The sequence below is a fragment of the Hyperolius riggenbachi genome, chromosome 4 (assembly GCF_040937935.1).
Source record: "Hyperolius riggenbachi isolate aHypRig1 chromosome 4, aHypRig1.pri, whole genome shotgun sequence".
NCBI classification, from domain to species: domain Eukaryota; kingdom Metazoa; phylum Chordata; class Amphibia; order Anura; family Hyperoliidae; genus Hyperolius; species Hyperolius riggenbachi.
Window position 1 is genome coordinate 50,941,941 of NC_090649.1, and position 18,191 is coordinate 50,960,131.

The 18,191-nt window shown below is 45.2% G+C and overlaps 1 protein-coding gene across 3 annotated transcripts in view; it reads right to left on the reverse strand.

The window, feature by feature from the left end:
* The window catches only part of NEIL2 (nei like DNA glycosylase 2), a 29,668-nt gene extending 13,361 nt beyond the window's left edge, over positions 1-16,307 (reverse strand). Inside the window, exons 1-5 of one of the 3 annotated variants that reach the window (XM_068279005.1) lie at positions 15,875-15,925; positions 14,855-14,994; positions 10,324-10,604; positions 7,949-8,145; positions 2,805-3,098 (exon numbers count right to left, since the gene is read on the reverse strand). In XM_068279005.1, the coding sequence (XP_068135106.1) occupies positions 2,805-3,098; positions 7,949-8,145; positions 10,324-10,604; positions 14,855-14,992 (910 nt within the window). In that variant the 5' untranslated portion in view covers positions 14,993-14,994; positions 15,875-15,925. Of the gene's footprint in view, positions 1-2,804; positions 3,099-7,948; positions 8,146-10,323; positions 10,605-14,854; positions 14,995-15,874; positions 15,926-16,215 lie in introns of those variants that run through there. The other 2 variants (XM_068279004.1, XM_068279006.1) reach the window with 2 other exon arrangements.
* Positions 16,308-18,191: the final 1,884 nt, after the last annotated feature.

Consider the following 18,191-nt stretch of genomic DNA (forward strand, 5'->3'; position numbering starts at 1 on the left):
CAGAGGCTGGGTCTGTCTATGGAGCCCAGCCTCTGTTGCTATATAGATCGCTCCTAATCACCCCCTGCACTCTACAATACCCCATAAATCACAGCCGCGCTATGCGCGCTGTGTTTACCTCACTCCTGTCACTCTCGCCGCTCCCCCCGCCTCCTGCATCGCTCCGGTCCCGCCCACGTCCCTTCCCTCCAATCAGCGTGAAGGGAAGTGGGCGGGACCGGAGCGATGCAGGAGGCGGGGGAGCGGCGAGACTGACAGGAGAGAGGAAAACACAGCGCGCTGCGACACGCTGCGTGTCGCCAGCGCGGCTGTGTTTAGGGGGTATTGCAGAGCGCAGGGTGGGCTTAGGGGCAAACTATATAGCAACAGAGGCTGGGCTCTATAGACAGACCCAGCCTCTGTATGGGGATTTTAGTCTCAGAACCCCTCCTCGGGTTCTCTTTAAGGGCATAAAGATATGTGCATATTCAGGAGTGATGCATCATGGGAAACCACAATTGGTCATTTAAAGTTGAATTATCGCAAATACCTACTGTTTTGAAGACAAATTATACGCTACATCAGGGGGTGTCAAAGTCTAGTAGAAAGTGGGCTGAAACTGAACACTGGGATCAAGTCGTGGGCCAACCTCAATGTCTAGTGGCCACCTCCCTTATAAAGTTCCCTGATGTCTAATCGCTCCGCCTCCCTCCCCTATACAGTTCCCTGTGAGACACCGCCTCCCTCCCCTATATAGTTCAGATCTTACACATATTCCCCTTGGGGCTGTGGGTGTAACACTGGATAATTCCAATGACATACTACCACAATTACCAACAGCTTCGTGTGCCAAGTCAGTCCGATGCCCACTGCGCATGTGCCACGTGGAAGCTGTTCCACCAGTACTTCCACAGCCCCACAAGGGGAACTATGGCTTATACACCCCGTGGGAGAAGGGACGCAGCCATAGTCCGCTAGGAAGGGATTTTTCTGATGGTAAAGATTGTAAAAAACAAAAACACCACAACTCATTTTTACTGGTTTTATTAATTTAGATATTTTAGACGTTTAGAATTGTCCTATGCCAATTTTTTTTTATAATATTGGTTATAAATTTGCAATAGTGGCACTTTAACCACTTCACCCCTAAAGCATTTTTACCCTAACGGACAAGAGAGATTTTCACCATTCAGTGCACATCCCTTTCATTTGCCAATAGCTTAATCACAATGAAATGATCTAGATCTTGTTTTTTTTCACCACCAATTAGGCTTTTTTGGGTTGATATTAGTTTTCAGCAATTTATTTTTTTATGCATTTTAAAAAAGGAAAAACAAGGAAAAAATGAAAAAAAAAAAAACCCCCAAAAAACACTTTCTCCAACTTCATCCCCTATAGTTTTAATATAAATACTGCTACTGTACATAAACCACACACACATTTTACCTGCCTATTTGTTCTGGTTATCACAACATTTTAATTAATTATGTCCCTAGTGCAAAGTATGGTGACAATATATTATTTGGAAATAAAGGTGTATATTTTTTTTTTTTTCTTTGGCTCCCCCCCCCCCCCACTATTTTCATGTGCACAGGAATGCATGTGCACGCACACACGCACAGCGACAGCAGCACTGTGTGACTTACAAAAACATCCTGGAGCTATTAAGAGGCTCTAGCAGGACATTTTTATAAGTCAGCTTGTCATTAAAGCGGAATATAACCCAGCATTTAAACTTTGCTCTAAAACATTATTTACAGCATATTATAAACAAGCATTTTTTTTTTTTTTTTTTTTTTACTAGACTAGCATTGGAAGGGTTACACACAGAGCTTTAAAGTTCCATGGAGAAAAAATGCAGACGCATCCGAAGTTTAGATAGATGCATTTAAGTAAACACAATGTAACAAGTGTGGAATGTGACACACACACTCTGACTGTGCAGGAGCTGGAGGACAGCCAGAGAGTGTGCAACATTCACCACTTGTTACATTGCGTTTACTTAAATGTATCTATCTAAACTTCGGATGCGTCTGCATTTCTCTCCATGGAACTTTAAAGCTCTGTGTGTAACCCTTCCAATGCTGGTCTAGTAAAAAAAAAAATGCTAGTTGCATTTAATACGCTGTAAATAATGTTTTAGAGCAAAGTTGAAATGCAGGGTTATATTCCGCTTTAAGTGGTTAAATAAGTGAAAAACAAACAACAAAAAAACAAAAACACACAAGGGCGCCTCCAAAATGCTGAGTGACATTTCTGATAACTACACATCAGGTGCGGTTATCACGCAAGACCCCCAAAAAAATATATTAACTAACCTTCCCTTATCTAAGGCCACGTTCACAGTGGTGCAGTGTAACGGCCGCTTTGTAACGCAACTTACTGCTAGTGATGGTCAAATAGACACAAATAACTGCGAGTTGATGCAAATTTATGCAGCTTGAAAATTAACCAATCAAATCCTGCTGAGGTAAAATTCGATTGGTTAATTTTCAAGCTGCATAAATTTGCATTGCATTGGCATTGTATGTGATGTTCACAGTGCAGCGGGTGCGTTACGGTATAACTGCTTGCTTGCATTACCACTAAGTGTGTGCGCTAACGGTATGGGTGAAGCATACTATTCAATGACTGTATGCTTCACTGTACCCGATACAACGCAAGCACAAGTGCGGCTCACATGGAGTATCTGTAGTCACAGGAAACGCCACGACCACTGTGTACTTGGCCAAAATGAAGAAAAAAATCAAATCCTTTCCACATTTGTAGAAAACACAGTAAGCATTTCTATCTGTAACACGTGGCTCGCTCTGAGGTAGGTTTACCCTTCTCCTCAGGTTCAGCCAGCTTCTGGCATACGGGGCAATACCAGGTCAGCCTCTTCAGACCGCGCCATGGGCCGATGGTCTCTTTCGTCACTGGATGCCCATCAGCACACTGCTCCTTCAGGTAGATGTGGTAGTGCAGAGCTTCCCCCCTCATCATGCTGCTCAGCCAATCAGCAGTGAAGCGCACGGCGTTCTCCATCAGGGTGGTCCTCGTCGTTACAGGAAGGAGGGAGCCCAGAGACAGCGGGTGGACCCGGGCCTGGTACAGGATCTCATTCTTTATGATGTTTCCTGGATAGAACAACAGTGAATAGATATACATGAAGGAGCTGGTCAACAAATGAAAAGTAAAAGGTGCCTATCGACAATACAATCTTGATTGTGCAACTGTACCGTATCTATGGTAGAAGTGTAGATACAGTGAATACACTTCAGGTAGTCCCTCATGATACATAGATGTGGCAAGATTGTACAATAAAGATCGTTTGTTGATGCGGAACTGAACTCAGAACTTCCTCTCTGCTCTAAAAGAAAAGCAGCCGCATAATAACCTTTCCAGAAAAACAACATTTTTTGTTACAGCTGATACAAATCCTGCAATAAACCTACAAAGTGTGTACTTTCTGCTTTCATGCAAGCAGACATAAGGTTTACATCCTGTGTTTAAAAATTAGCTGATCTGCCCAGGCAGCCAGGTGACACAGCTGAGAGATCAAATTACACTGGTGATAAGTCACAGATGAATTAGGCTAAACCTTCTAAATACATACACAGGGTGCATTTCTTTAGGTTTTACTTAGTACTGTGCAAGAGTTCAGACCCACTTAACATGTAGGGAGAATATATGCACCTCACCAATGAGTGTCTCCTCTGCTCTGTCATTTAAAGTGAACCTCCAGACTAAAAATCTACTCAGCAGCACTGAAAAGGCTTGGTGTTTCTTTAACAGTTTCACAGCATCAGAACTCATTTTTAGCTGCATTTTTAGCTAAGCTCCGCCCCATCAAAGAAAACTGCCCGGGCTTTTTTCCCCTGAATGCTGTGCAAAGCATGATGGCTGCCCTCATGAAATCACAAACATCTGCCTGTTCTTTTAAAAGAGGGTGGGTAAGAGATATTACCTATTTTAATTAACATAACTAATGTAACTTAATGACAGTATGTTTAGGCTGAAGTTCCTCTTTAAGGCAGCACTGTTCTATAGTGTGGATGCCTGGAGAAGGGAAAGAGGTGTGTGGGGGTGGGGACACAGCCATCTTGCAGGTAGCTCTATGGTGGGGACACTGTGGCTCCAAGGATGACTGGGGACATTTAGGTGAGGAGTGTTAGGATTTATCCACAAAGGTTAAAAATGGATTTTATGCCTGGAGTTTTATGTAAAATGTAAAAATTCAGAAGCTACAGTAAATGCATTTCTCTCCAAGTCCTCCGTTTTCTGTGAAAGTAGTTTTGACATACATAGATGGTTGTGGCGATGTGATGCAACATGGAGGCATGGCAATGTGAGAGCGACAGAGCTTATTAGAATGCTGCTCGGAGGGTTGTGGGAGATCTCAGGACCGTGCCAACTGGCGCCAAAGTAGCTTGGGGGTGCTCCATAGACTAGCTGGCTGGATAGTGGGGTCCCCTGACCTGGAAGTTGTTTACATTTGCACCATTGCTGAGGTGTAAAGAGAATTTGAAGTGTGTGGCTAGTTAGGAAAAATATTTCGAGGCTATAGATATAGATAGATCTACCTGTTCCCACGCAGCCACTCACCAATGCTCTGGTCCCACACCACTGCTCACTGTGCTTGCGTGGCCCTGACCATGCACCTTCTCGTTCAGCTCCCGTAGCCGGATGCGTACTGCGCAGACGCTGTAGAGATTTTCTCGCTACAAGAACACGTACTAGGAAACGCGTGGCCATGGCGCAATGGAAGTCGACCTCCATTACGGGAAAAAGAGGCCGCCGCGGCGGGGGAACAGAGGATCAGTCCAGGACTGCGAGGGCACAGGTCGGCTACGGGGAGTTGGCAGAAGGCCCAGGTAAGTGAAACTCCTATTTTTTTTAAGCAGTTTTCAGTTCTGCTTTAAGCAAAAAAAACAACAACAAAAATAAAATAGAAACTACCTGCTCCACCAGTTATCCACATTGATTACTCCATGACCGAGAGCTACCTGCTCACAACGGCACAGTCTGAAACATTCCTTTAGTCACATTGGCATGCAGGAGGGAATGGAGTTAAGGTGGCCATACACTGGTCGATGTGCCATTAGATCGACCAACAGACAGATCCCTCTCTGATCGAATCTGATCAGAGAGGGATCGTATGGCTGCCTTTACTGCAAACAGATTGTGAATCGATTTCAGCATGAAACCGATTACAATCTGTGGAGCTGCCGCCCCCTATCCCCCCCGCATACATTACCTGATCCGGCTGGTGCGAGTGCCCCTTCTCTCCGCGCTGGGCTCCGGCTGGCTTCACTGAACTTCCTGCTGGGGGGAAAGTTTAAACAGTAGAGGGCGCTCTACTGTTTAAACTTCCCGTCGGGACTGGAAGTTGAGTGAAGCCAAGCCTACAGGTAATGTATTGCCGCTATCGTCGGTCATTTGAACGTCGCTATCGCCGCACTCCCGACCCGCCAGCGATCGAACAAATCTTCTGCACGGACCGATCGACGGGAATGATTGATTTCGGACGGAAATCGATCGTTTTGTCAGCATTTGCGCAACGATTTCACAACAGATTCAATCACAGTGATCGAATCTGCTGTATATCGGTGGGAAAATTGTTAGGTGTATGGGCCCCTTAAGTATCAGCCAAGTGTCAGTCTACTGTCTGATTGCCTATCATGGCTTCAAACTGAGTGTGAGGGTGGAGGAAGGCTGTGAATAGGCAGGTGAAGATTGCTGAGGTAAAAATGATCCGCTGTAAATCTGCACACTAGGGATTTTTTCATTGTATTTATTTAAAGAAAACCTGTACTGAAAAAAAAAAAAAAAAAAAAGTTCCCCTGGGGGGTACTCACCTCAGTAGGGGGGGGGGGGGGGGGGAAGACTCTGGACCCTATCGAGGCTTCCCCCATCCTTCTGTGTCCCACGGCGGTCTCACTGCAGCCCACGGAACGCACAGCTGACAATTTGTCGCGCTGTGCAATATTTACCTTTTCTGGCTCCAGCGGGGGCGCTGTTGCGGCTCTTCTGACGGAGATAGGCGGAAATAGCCGATCTCCGTCGGGTCCGCTCTACTGCGCAGGCACAGGAGACTTGCGCCTGCGCAGTAGAGCTGCCCGACGGAGATCAGCTATTTTCACCTATCTCCGTGGGAAGAGCGGATACTGCGCCTGCGCTGGAGCCACGGAGGTAAATATTTACATCGCCGCCGCTCTGGGAGGATTTTTGCCGCCGCGTGGGACCGAGGAGGAAGGGGGAGGCTTCAATAGGATCCGGAGGCTTCCCCCACCCGAGGTGAGTACCCCCCAGGGGAGGTTTTTTCATTACAGATTTTCTTTAACAACCCCTCCCCCCTCAAAAAAAAAAGTTACATTAAAATTCATATAACACAATCATGTTTGAGCTGGGGCTTTAAAGAGCACCTGTAACAACTCATAGCAGTAGGGGCGTAACCAAGGCTGTGGAGTCAGTACAAAAATCATCCAACTCTGACTCCTCAGTTTTTGACACCACGACATCAACTCAGACTCTAGGTACCCAAAATGGCTCAGACTCCTTAGTCTAATACATACCAGTGCTGGGATTTGGTACAAAAATCATCCAACTCCGACTCCAGGTAACCTCCGACTCCAGGTACCCAAAATTGCTCCGACTCCACAGCCCTGGGCATAACGGCAGGGGAGCGGCCCCTGTGATCGCATGGGGATCCAGAGCTGTAACCTTTTTCTCCTAAGATTATTATTATTATTATTATTTTTATTTTAATCTTCTGTTTAAAATAACTTTTCAGTACTTCCCACTTGAAAAATTTCCAAAATGTAGGTGAAAAAGTACAGTCAGAATTTTTCTGAGTATTTTCCTGGTGGCCTAAAAGGTATTTCATTGGTTAGGTGTGAAAATGTCACCAAGGAGAAAAACATAGGAGAAAAAAAGTGAATAGAGTAAGGGCCGGGGTAAGGTAAGCTTTTATGATAGGCTAACAATGAACAAATAATTTACAAACTAATGTGGGTCCAACTATAATCTGACACCATACTAGTTGTGTAGAAACAGAGGTATCCTGTAAGGCCCCGTTGACACTGCCTGCATGATCATCCGCGTTTCGGGAACACGTGCAGGAGGCCGACACGCAGGACATCAGAAAGTGCATAGACTGCAGTATGGGGCGGAGCTTTTGGACACGCACGTTTCCTGCAACACACTACGGACGGAGCTGCGCTGACAGCGCTGTGACGGGGAACCTGGATGGCGTCTACTTGAGATGTGTGAGATATGCTTTCATTGCTCTTATATTTGGTAAGCAGTTTTAATGTGGGGCTTTTAGCCATATTAAAAAAAGATTTTATGCTATGAAGAGGCGGCTTTTTTATGCTTTATTTCAGTCCTGTTGCTGAAGCTTAATGTTTGATATGCCTGCTATAAAAAATACATTTGGCGAGCAGGAGAATTAAGGGGGGGGGGGGGGGGGAAGCGTGGCCCCCGTCCTGCATGCGGTGGAGGTTTCCCAGCACGAAGTATGGATTTTATACACAGGGTGTACTAGTGCTGGAAGTTTACCCGCTATGTGCGCATATGTCTTTTTGCTATTATAGGATCTGAAGTGAGAATATATTTGGAGACTATTGCCAGCTGCGCTGTTGTGACTACTATAATTTGCTTAAGGAGAAATTTCATTTATCCTCTGGACAACTAGCAGCATACTGGACATTTGAAGGTGTAGGTGGGGTGAGGGCTGTATCAATTGTTGCATTAAGTCATAGACTGCACTGTCTGATGTTCACACTGCATGCGTTCCGTACCAGTGCAGTCCAGGAACGCATGTTGCGCACATTTTTTGTCAAAACGCGCGGCTGACCCATTCACTTCAGTGAATGGGATCAGCCACGCAATACATCTAATCGCAGATGGCGTGCGGTCGTACGCGTTGCGTTCCCGAACACACGGCCATCCGCGTTTCCTATTGTGAACGTAGCCTAACACTTACCTACACCAGAGAAGTGTCTCTGGTCCATCAGGATGAGGCAGACAGGCCTGGCTTGGGAGAGGGCAGACAGGGCTTTCTCTTTATCGAACTCTGGAGACAGGACGTCGCAGCTGGGCTCCACAGACGGACAGGAGCGCCAGGTTAGGCGACAGTTGTAAAAAACCAAGAATCCTCCACCATCGAAGTAGACAGTCAGCCTAAAAACAGAACAAACAACTATCAATCCTCCTCATAGCACCCGCTTTGTAATACAGCATGGTATGCATGTGACAACAAGATCGCAAGAGCTCCAAAAACGTGCGTAGTATGGGAGGGGCTTCAGGAAAAAAAGCCACTTCTCAAAAAACAGCAATGGTAAATCTTAACCGAGGTATAGCAAAATGCATCTAGAAGAGTCTCAAGCTAGGTACACACACACACACACACACACACACACACACACACACGAGATAAAAATCTTTGGAAAATGAAAGATCAAAGACCAATTTTACCACTTTCCACGTAGTACGAGAGCCATAGCTACACAAGGCCCATACCCACCTGATTCCTGAGCAAAGCCAGACTGAATGCTCAGTCGGGGATTTTATCAGGGCTGAAAACAAGCAGGCTGAGCAGTGAAGAATGAAACAGAAAGCAAGGTAGGTGTTTTCTCTAATGTTCCCACTGATATATGTATGGTAAATACATGAGGGTGCTTTGTCTCTGGTTCACTTTAAGTATTAAAAAACCTGTTGGCCCTCATACTAGATGGCAGTAGTAAAATTGGCCAGTCATCTGCAGATACAAATTGGATGTGTGTATGGACCTTGAGATCTAGGCTGCTGAAATCTGGTAAAAAAAGTGAAGCAAGATTAGATCTAGAAAGAAAAACACACACCACAATATTGTAACTGCGCATGCGCCAAACGCTCCCAACTACAGAAGAGTGATCCAGGCATGTGCATCCTGCGTCTGTGCATGCAGTTTTTGGAGGAGGCAGCGGCTGAAGAGAGAAGAGCTGAAAGACCGTGAAGGACCAGGATGCCAGCTGTCCCTCTAGGCTTCAAGAAATTATTTCAGTCGACCAGTACAAAGAATTTGCACTGGGCGTATTGCTGAATACAAATGCAGCAATTTGGTTGCACAGTCAGTGTAATGTAAGCAACAGTTAGGCTTAAGCCTGGTTTCACAGTGGGACGTTAAAGTCCCACGTTACAGCAGCCAGTAACGCAGCCCAACTCACAGCACTGTAAAATCAATGTGCTGTTCACAGTGCCCATGTTGCGTTAGGGTATAATGCTGCACGTTAAATGAAACTGCAGCATACTGTACGTTATACCACAATAGAGCTGCGTTAGTTTGCACATGCTGAGTGACTAGCCACATGGCCAATTAATACTCACTGCACTGTGGTGACTCCTGGTGGGACTCGTAGTGCTGTCCGGATCATGAACGAATCGTTCATTTGATCCGGATCGAATCATCCGGATCACCACAATGAAAGATTCGGTTCACAGTGGATGTCTGTCTGGAAGAAACAGGAATATACAGAATGTACAGTGCAGGGAAAGTCCTGTCCTGCTAGTCATTTCACCCAGTCTGCTTCCCTAGTAAAATGATTTGGTTCAAAGTTCCGGATCTTTTCAATGATCCGATTCGAATGATCCGAATCCTTAAAAAGATCCGGACTTCCCATCACTAACCTGGAGCGGTTGCTTTGAGAGCTGCATAACGCAGCTCAATCTGACCTCCAACTTCAACACCACCATGCGTTGCATTAGGGGCACGTTATGCGACCTTAACGTCCCCTAAAACGCAACGTCGGTGTGAAAGTAGCCTAAAACAAGTTGATCAAACAGTTTAAGCAGATGCTGGTAAGTTTTTTTTTTTTTTTTTTTTCTTAGTGCCTTGTACACACCATGCAATTTACCATCCAATTTCGGGTCCAATCTGATTTTCGGTCGTTTTTCTTATCCATTTTGTACAGAAGTGAACGGAATATTGAAAAGAAAAACAACCGGAAATCAGATCGGACCTGCTGGAAATTATCGATTCGACCTGAAATCTGACAGGAAATCACACGGTGTGTACCAGGCGTGAGATTGTGACTATGACACTCCTAGTAACAGGGCTGTGGAGCAGGGGCAATTTTGGCTACCTGGAGTTGGAGTCTGAGTTGGTGATTTCATAAACTGAGGCGTCGGAGTCATGATTTTTGTACTAAATCCACAGTTCTGGTAACTATTAGACTAAGGAGTTGGGAATCGAGAAGTCTGAGCCATTTTGGTTTCCTGGAGTCGGAGGTCTCATAAACTGAGGAATCGGAGTTGGGTGATTTTTGTACTGACTCTACAGCCCTGCCTGGTAACATTGGCTCAGGCACCCCAGATAGTCACCTGGGGGTCGGGTCCTTCCAGTCTCCTTTCTTGTTTCCCTGCTTGGTGCGGGCAAACTCATTGGCTCTCACGCTTCCGTACAAGCCAAAGTGTAAGTGCAGCCACTTCCGCAGGAGGGTCTCCTCGCCTATGTGTGGTGCGCCCTGGTCACTGGTGGAGGCTGAGGGCTCCTCTAGTGATGGACATTCCTCCTTTCCATCACCCATACTGTGTGCCATACTGCGGGGCTGTTGGCCTTTTAGGCTGCAGCCAAACGCTAGATAGATGTTCTTTCCATGAACCTAAACGGAAAATAAATAAAAAAAAAAAAAACTGTTACACAACATCAATCAGAAGGCACAAAAAAGTATTCAATAAAGGACGTCTTTTGGTGGCAAACTTTAGAAGGTCCTATAATAGAAGATATCGGGCCATTGGTATCCTCTGGGAATGTCGAACAGCAGCACCCTACAGCAAAACTGAACATATCAGGAATCGGGATGGGCAATGGGATTTAAAGTTCAAGCTGATGCAGGACTATGTAAACTTTGCATGCAAATATATGCAGCGTGAAAATGGACCAGTCAACATGCAGAATTAATTTGCATCGCAACGGATGCTGTGTGAATGCATTCCAATAGGTAAAGAGGGTCTGTACGCTGGGTCAATGGGGTGCAGGTAGACCCAAGTATGTATATCAGATTTTTTTTTTTTTAAGAATTCTCGGATGTATCCTTTAAGACGGCGGAAAATTTGGGCACAGAGCAAAGCTGATAGACGGCTCACCCTGCTCCTGCAAAAGTCCCAGCGGTGTTAATTACTATTCTCCCTCCAGGCCGCCGTGGACTCAGTGGTAAGATGTAATTAGGTTTTTATAGTAATTTAGGTCCCGTTCACATCTAAAAAGCGCAAAACGGAAGTGCTTAGCGCTTCAGTTTTGTGTGAGTGATAAAAAAAAAAAAAAAAAAAAAAAAAAAAAGGAGAAATCACTGAACACTTCCGCAAATTGAGTGATCACGGTCAGAGCTTTATAAGCACTGTACTGCGAATGGTCCAGAATTACCCCAAAAATGTTGCAGGTAACACGTTAGCAATTGGCGCTAATCGCAAACCGCCCGGGATCTGCACCAATCGCAGCAGTGAGAACACTGCCATAGGGTAACAAAGCACTAGGGCTTTAGCGGGGATTGCCCGCTAAACACTCAAGTATGAATGGGCCCTTAGGTTTCGTCTTTTGACGACACACAAATCACTGAGCACCACTATAGCCATTATTCACATTTCCTGCGTTGTTTTTGCCTTTGTCGTACAACTGTAATGCACCACCGATATGACATGCACAGTCCGGTGGGTGCGTCGCGGTGTAACGGGTTGCGGTATACAGCGAGTTACCACTAAATGCGTACATTAGCAGGTAGAGGTACTTTTTAATTGACTGCATGCAACGCAGCGTGGCTGTAATGTGGGGTACCACTTTTTTGTTCTGTTGCTTTCCTGCTATACAGGTAATACAAAGACATCCCACTGTGAACATGGCCTCAGTTTGGTGCTAGTAGTACCTCCGTAGCACACTCCATATAAGCAGACCATTATGGCCCCTTCCAGCTGGGATGCTTTTCTGCAGCGTTTCAGGACTTTGTACCATGTATGCCTGTGGGACCAGTCTCACTGCAGCACTTGCAAGCTGCATAAATCCCAAATTGTGATGCGATTCTCATTCCCTGAATGGGAAAGCAGATCGCATCTACCTTACAATCACTGCAAAAAAGGATGCGAACGTGATCACTAGGCAATTGCATTCTGCGATCACAAGTGTGAACCCAAGGTGAAAATAAACGGATGAGATAAACACTTAAATTTACCCTCCTACTTCTTATGGTTTTCTTCTATATTTAAAGGGGCACTACGGCAAAAAAGTGTACCATTTAAAATATGTGAACACATATACAAATAAGTACTTTTTGTCAGAGTAAAATGAGCCATAAATTACTTTTCTCCTATAATGCTGTCACTTACAGTAGGTAGTAGAAATCTGACAGAAGTGACAGGTTTTGGACTAGACCATTTCTTCATAGGGGATTCTCAGCAAGGCTTTTATGCTTTATAAAGCTATTCCCTAAAATGGATTTAAACAATGATGCTGGCCAGCTTCCCTACTTGCTACAAAGTTTTTTGGCAGTTGGACAGAGCAACTGCCATTCACTAAGTGCTTTTGAAAATAAATAAGTCCCTGAGAATCCCCCCCATGAAAAGATGGCCTAGTCCAAAACCTGTCACTTCTGTAAGATTTCTATTACCTACTATAAGTGACAGCAACATAGGAGAAAAGTAATTTATGGCTTATTTTACTCTGGGGGGAGGGAGGGGGGGGGGGGGAGAAGAGTACTTGTTTATGCTTGCACGTATTTTTAAATTTTCACAATTTCTCACCATAGTGCCCCTTTTAACATTTACAAAGTAGGATTAGGCCTGGCTGGCAAATCGCTCAGGAATCAATACACAGTGATTTGTGTGCAATTTTACATTACTGCACACTGTAAAAAAAATAAAAAATTAAATTGAAAAGGACCAATCAGAATTAAAATCGCTAGTCGCAAATCACTATCAAAAAGCTTACACTTTTTAAAAATCGCTACCAAAACCGCCGTTAAATGCTAATTAAAAACGCTAGGTATTGCGCTAGCAATTTGTAGTGGGTTCCAGGCCTAATCAGTAACAGTCTATTAAGCATCTCAGAGTTAAAATACAAGAACTAGTCACTTTTTTTTAATCTTTCCCTGCCCTCAGAAGTTGTATTCCGCCAGGAAAACTTTTATGGCTGTAATCTGCTTATCAGTGATGTTTACTATTTTCCCAACAACGTACCAACAAGACAGAAGCGGTCACTTCCAAGCCTAGAAATTAACTCTTTCAGACAGCAAAATACAGAAAGTAAAACAGCCTGGTTAGTAATGTTTTGCAGTGTACATATACACATTTATCTCATGTCACATATCGCCTCAGGTACACTTTAAGGTGGCCACTAACGATACAATTTGTCAATCATTTAGGAACGACTATTCATATGAACAATCAGAAATCAATAGGTACAACTGACAAAAAAAACAAAACTAACCAGACTGATCAGATTAACAGGATCAATCCGAAATTCGGATCCATTTCATTAATCTGACAGAAGCCCAGTGCACATCAAAATACTCCTAGTAGATGCGCAAAACGCTAGAGGTTTTTGAAGCAGATTTTTGGAGCGATTCCAGGCATGTTTAGAGAGGTTTTCTAAACCTGCCTAGCGTTTTGGGAGCGTTTTTTGGTGTAGCAGATTTCATATATTGTTACAGTAAAGCTGTTACTGAACAGCTCCTGTAACTATCCATGTTAACATGGAGTGCAAATGGGAGGGGGTCAAATACCACCTTATTAAGATTTTGTATCCAGATTCCTGAACTTAAGTGGGAATGGAAATATCAGCAGTGTTCTCCCCATGGTCTTTTTGGTGAGCACGCTGCTGTCATCAGCTCACTTCCTCCTCCTCCTCCTATGGTGTAAGCAGAGTTGCGCCAGTCCAGCATACTGGGAGGGGGGCACAGCGAGCCGTGATCACACCAGGGGAAAAAAAGAAACCAAAAAAACAGGCCAGTTGCTTATCTCCCGCCACGCGGAGGGAAGCTACCTCGGCCCGTAGCTCGGCTATATCCGACTCTGTTGAGGAGACCCTCTGACAGGCCCGTTATGTCAGAGTGGATTGCTGCAATCTCAGTTCTAGTGGAGGCGACAATCCTCTCAATTTGTTCGTCCAGGTCTTGCTTAGTCGGCAGACTGCGGAGGTAGCGCCAGATGTCCTCTAGATTACAAATCGCAGAGGGACCCGATCTCATGGCGGTCGATGATGAGGCCTGTTCAGCCTGGCCTGCTGGATCCGCCATCTTAGGAGTGGCCGTGTTAGCGCTTAGCGTTTGAAAATAGATTACCGGCCTCTGTGTCACAGGTTTCTGGCACCGATCCGAAGCAGATTGCTTCCCAGCTCTCTTCATACCCCAGAGGGCGATTTTTATCCAGGGTTAGCGTGATTAAAGAGGGGAATAAGGCACACAGGGATGGGAGCTCAACAGCCACACGACCTCACTCCTCCATAGTCGGCTCCACCTGCCGACCTGTACCATTTTTGAGGTGATTTTGCCTCAATGGGAAATATAGGAAAACCGCAAACGCTCACAAAATTGCTTTGCAGCGTGAACGTTAAGAATAAATACATTGTATTTATTCTTTTCCAGGTCAAATAGTTCACTTCCTGAATTGCGTCAGGGAATGAATGAAAAAACGCTCTGGAAAAGCGCTTTTTAAAAAAAAAAAAAAAAAAGAAAATGCAGCGCGCAATAAAAAAAAAAAAAAAAGCACACAAAAATGCACAAACGCTTACGTTTCCGTTTTTTAGATGTGAACAAGGCCTTATAGCATGAAGCTCTGCATTGGACAGCTCCCCCCCCCCCCCCCCCCTCTGATAAATCCCTCCTCCCACACTGAAGGCGTGTGATTGGCTTATCAGACACGTTACCTGGCAGTCTTGTAAGCACTGTTTCATCAAGTCCTGAAGAGCAATCTGCTTCGTGCTGCCACCAACCTTCGTCACCCGCTGGCCCACGAAGGGCGACACCAGGGAGCTGAACTTGCGCACTGTGGGGCCCTCCGGCATATCTGGCAAACACAGAGCAGTGAGATGGACTATGCGCCATGTTCACAAGGACACAACAGTAGTGATGGCCCTGCCTAGGAGAACTCATGGAGAAGCATGTGATCAGTTTGATCAGCTGATACGCTCCTCCAATAGTCTGCGCTTTCCCGTCATCTTCACAGGGGCGCCACTTTTCAGTGACATGGTGCATGTTATTCCATGGTCAGATCAAGAAGCGATGCCCCTGTGAGGATGAAGACAGGAGCACACAGTAATGGAGGAACGCACCAGCTGGGACAGGTGAGTCGCTATGCTGCTGAAAAAACTGCAGGGGCACCAGGAATCACAATAAAATGGGGAAGGGTGGAGTCCAGACGAGAGAGGCTCCAGCCTGAGGGCGCAGTGTAGGAGGGGGCGCACAACTCAGCTACCATTTCCCTATTGTGTTTGAAGCAGAGAGTAATAAGAAAAGGGGATACATGGCAGTGACTTCAAGCCAGATAACTAGAGATTAAGGTGTTGGGGGCCCTGGGGTGCCTCTTATTCTAATAGCAATCAGTGTGTGACGGCTGGGGTGTGAGGGTGTCTCAGCTTTGGGTGCTGGGGGATCTTGTCCCAGCTCTGATAGGGCCCCCCAGGTTTTTCACCCTGGAGCCCCATTTTAACTAGAACCTGTGCATCAACATCTCAGCGTACTCATCAAATCATCACACATACATAGGTAAACAGAGTGGGGGAGGTTAGTGCATAGAGTGAGGTAGGAAGGAGGATGGGGGAGGGAGTGGAGATAGATGCATGCAAATTAAAAAAAGGAAAACATTATTTGTGTGCAACTTGATACTGGACTTCCAAAAACATCTTTTAAAATTTTCAGTGGTCCGATTCTGAACTGCAAGTGCATACCATTAGAATGAAATCTGCATGCAAGCCACAACTATTGGGATCTCTCTGGGCTTCTCAGTTCTGTTTCCACCAATTCCAAGCAATGCAAATACGTATTTTTTAAAGTAAATAAAAGTTATAAAAAGTCGAGTTTTAAGATCTTCTCTGACCAATCATGGCTGTAGTTTGAGTCACTTAGCAGTTTGCATATGGCTGGCTGCCCCAGAGAACTGACAAGCAGAGGGAGCTGTAATCCCCAGCACGGCTCATCAGCAATCCGTATGCATATTCAGCACCTGGGACTGTCTCTGGAACTCCTGCAGTGATCTCGGGATAAATGATCCGACACAACGAACTCCTACCTGCTCTGCAGATACACAGCCCGCCCTCGCTGCAGCTAGACCACGTGCAGTGCGCGAAGGAGAGGAGACAAATTATTGAGTGACTGGGAACTCCGCTCAAGAGCAAGGAGGAGAGATTAGCCACGCCCCCACCAAGCCATTCCAAAGTGCGCGGGGGAGTTCTGAGTGCCTGGGCGGGCTTGGCTTTCAGGTAGGCTGGATGAGAATGTTGCTGAGAATGCAAATTGAATAAGGAATTTATGCAGAATGGTTTTTTTAATGCACATAAATACAGCTTGAAAGTGGACTGATCAACTTTACAGATTACAGAATACGGCTCCCTGCACACTGCAAATCCGTTTTCCGATTCCGTTTCCGATTTTCCCTGAATACATTCAACAGAAAAACGGATCAAAAAACGCAGCATGCAGTTAAGATTAAAAATCTGAATCGGAATCGGATGTAAAAACAGATTAAAAAGCGGAATCGGAATCTGAAATGCATGCAGTGTGCAAGAGGCCTAAAAAGCGGAATCGGAATCTGAAATGCATGCAGTGTGCAAGAGGCAGGGATTGTTTGACTTTCAGTCACATCACTGAGTTCCAGGGACGTTTTGATGTAGTTGACTGTATCCTGCAGAGAACCTGTATTGATCTATCGTTTTTGGATTGACTGTGGCGCTGGGTATTTTCAATGTAGTAGGCTGCAGGAAAAAATGTGTGGTTTGCTCCAAACCTCACCGATTAGAAAATGTGCAGAAAATAATTCTCCTCCTGCGCCTTAATGATAATACATATAAAATCAAATGAATACATTTCTCATATTGGTCATTTATTAAAATGGTAATATTGAAAATTAAAAATTGAATATTGCAGGGAAATATCACCCAAGACTTTGATATAACAGCGTATAGATTTTGGACATCTATACGCTGTTATATCAAAGTGACAAACTCAGCTCACTGGTGCTAGACGCAGGCGAGGCAACTTTTTTCCTGCACAATTACGGGCGGCAATAGGCTGGCTTTTTGTGGTGGATTGGTGCCAAACTGATGTGACTGGTAAAGTGTGTATGAGAGAACGCAGTGGGGTGAGGTCAGCTGATCTCGATAGTCTTGGGTGATATTTCCCTGCAATATTCAATTTTTAATTTTCAATATTACCATTTTAATGAATGACCAATATGAGAAATGTATTCATTTGATTTTATATGTATTATCATTAAGGCGCAGGAGGAGAATTATTTTCTGTATTGATCTATATTTTATAGAAGATCTGGGTGTTAGAAGGTAGATAAAATAATAGGTTAATGTAGAATATTGCTTGCAGCCATGCTCCCCTTTGTGTAGCAAGGCAGCTGCACTGCGTGGTGGGGAGTATAGCTCATGCAGGGCCGGGCCGAGGCATAGGCTGGAGAGGCTCCAGCCTCAGGGCGCAGTGTAGAAGGGGGTGCACAATTCATTCAGCTGTCATTCCTAATTGTGTTTGAAGCATAAAGAAATAAGAAAAGGGGATAGATGGCAGTGACTGCAAGCCAGATAACTAGATATTAAGGTGTTGGGGAGGTTGTGGGCCCTGTGGCCCTCTTGGTCTAATAGCAATCAGTGTGTGACAGCTGGGGTGGGAGGGATGGAGGGGCGCACTTTGGTGTCTCAGCCTTGGGTGCTGGAGGACCTTGTCCCAGCTCTGAGCTCATGTTACTGAGGGATACTTAAAGTGTACCAGAGACGTACAATGCTAAAGATTTGATACCTACCTCGGGCTTCCTCCAGCCCCATAAGCTCATCTGAGTCCCACACCGTCCTGCGGTCTGCCGTTCAGCCACAAACAGCCCTGGTAATAGGCTCAGTCGGGTCCAGTCTGGGTTTTCTGCATATGCATGGACCTTCTGCACATGCGCAGTAGACCTGGACGGATCATGGGTGCAGGATGACTGCAGGAGCTGCAAGAAGCCCTAGATAAGTTAAACTGCTTTTTTATTTTTACTTAAGTAACCTT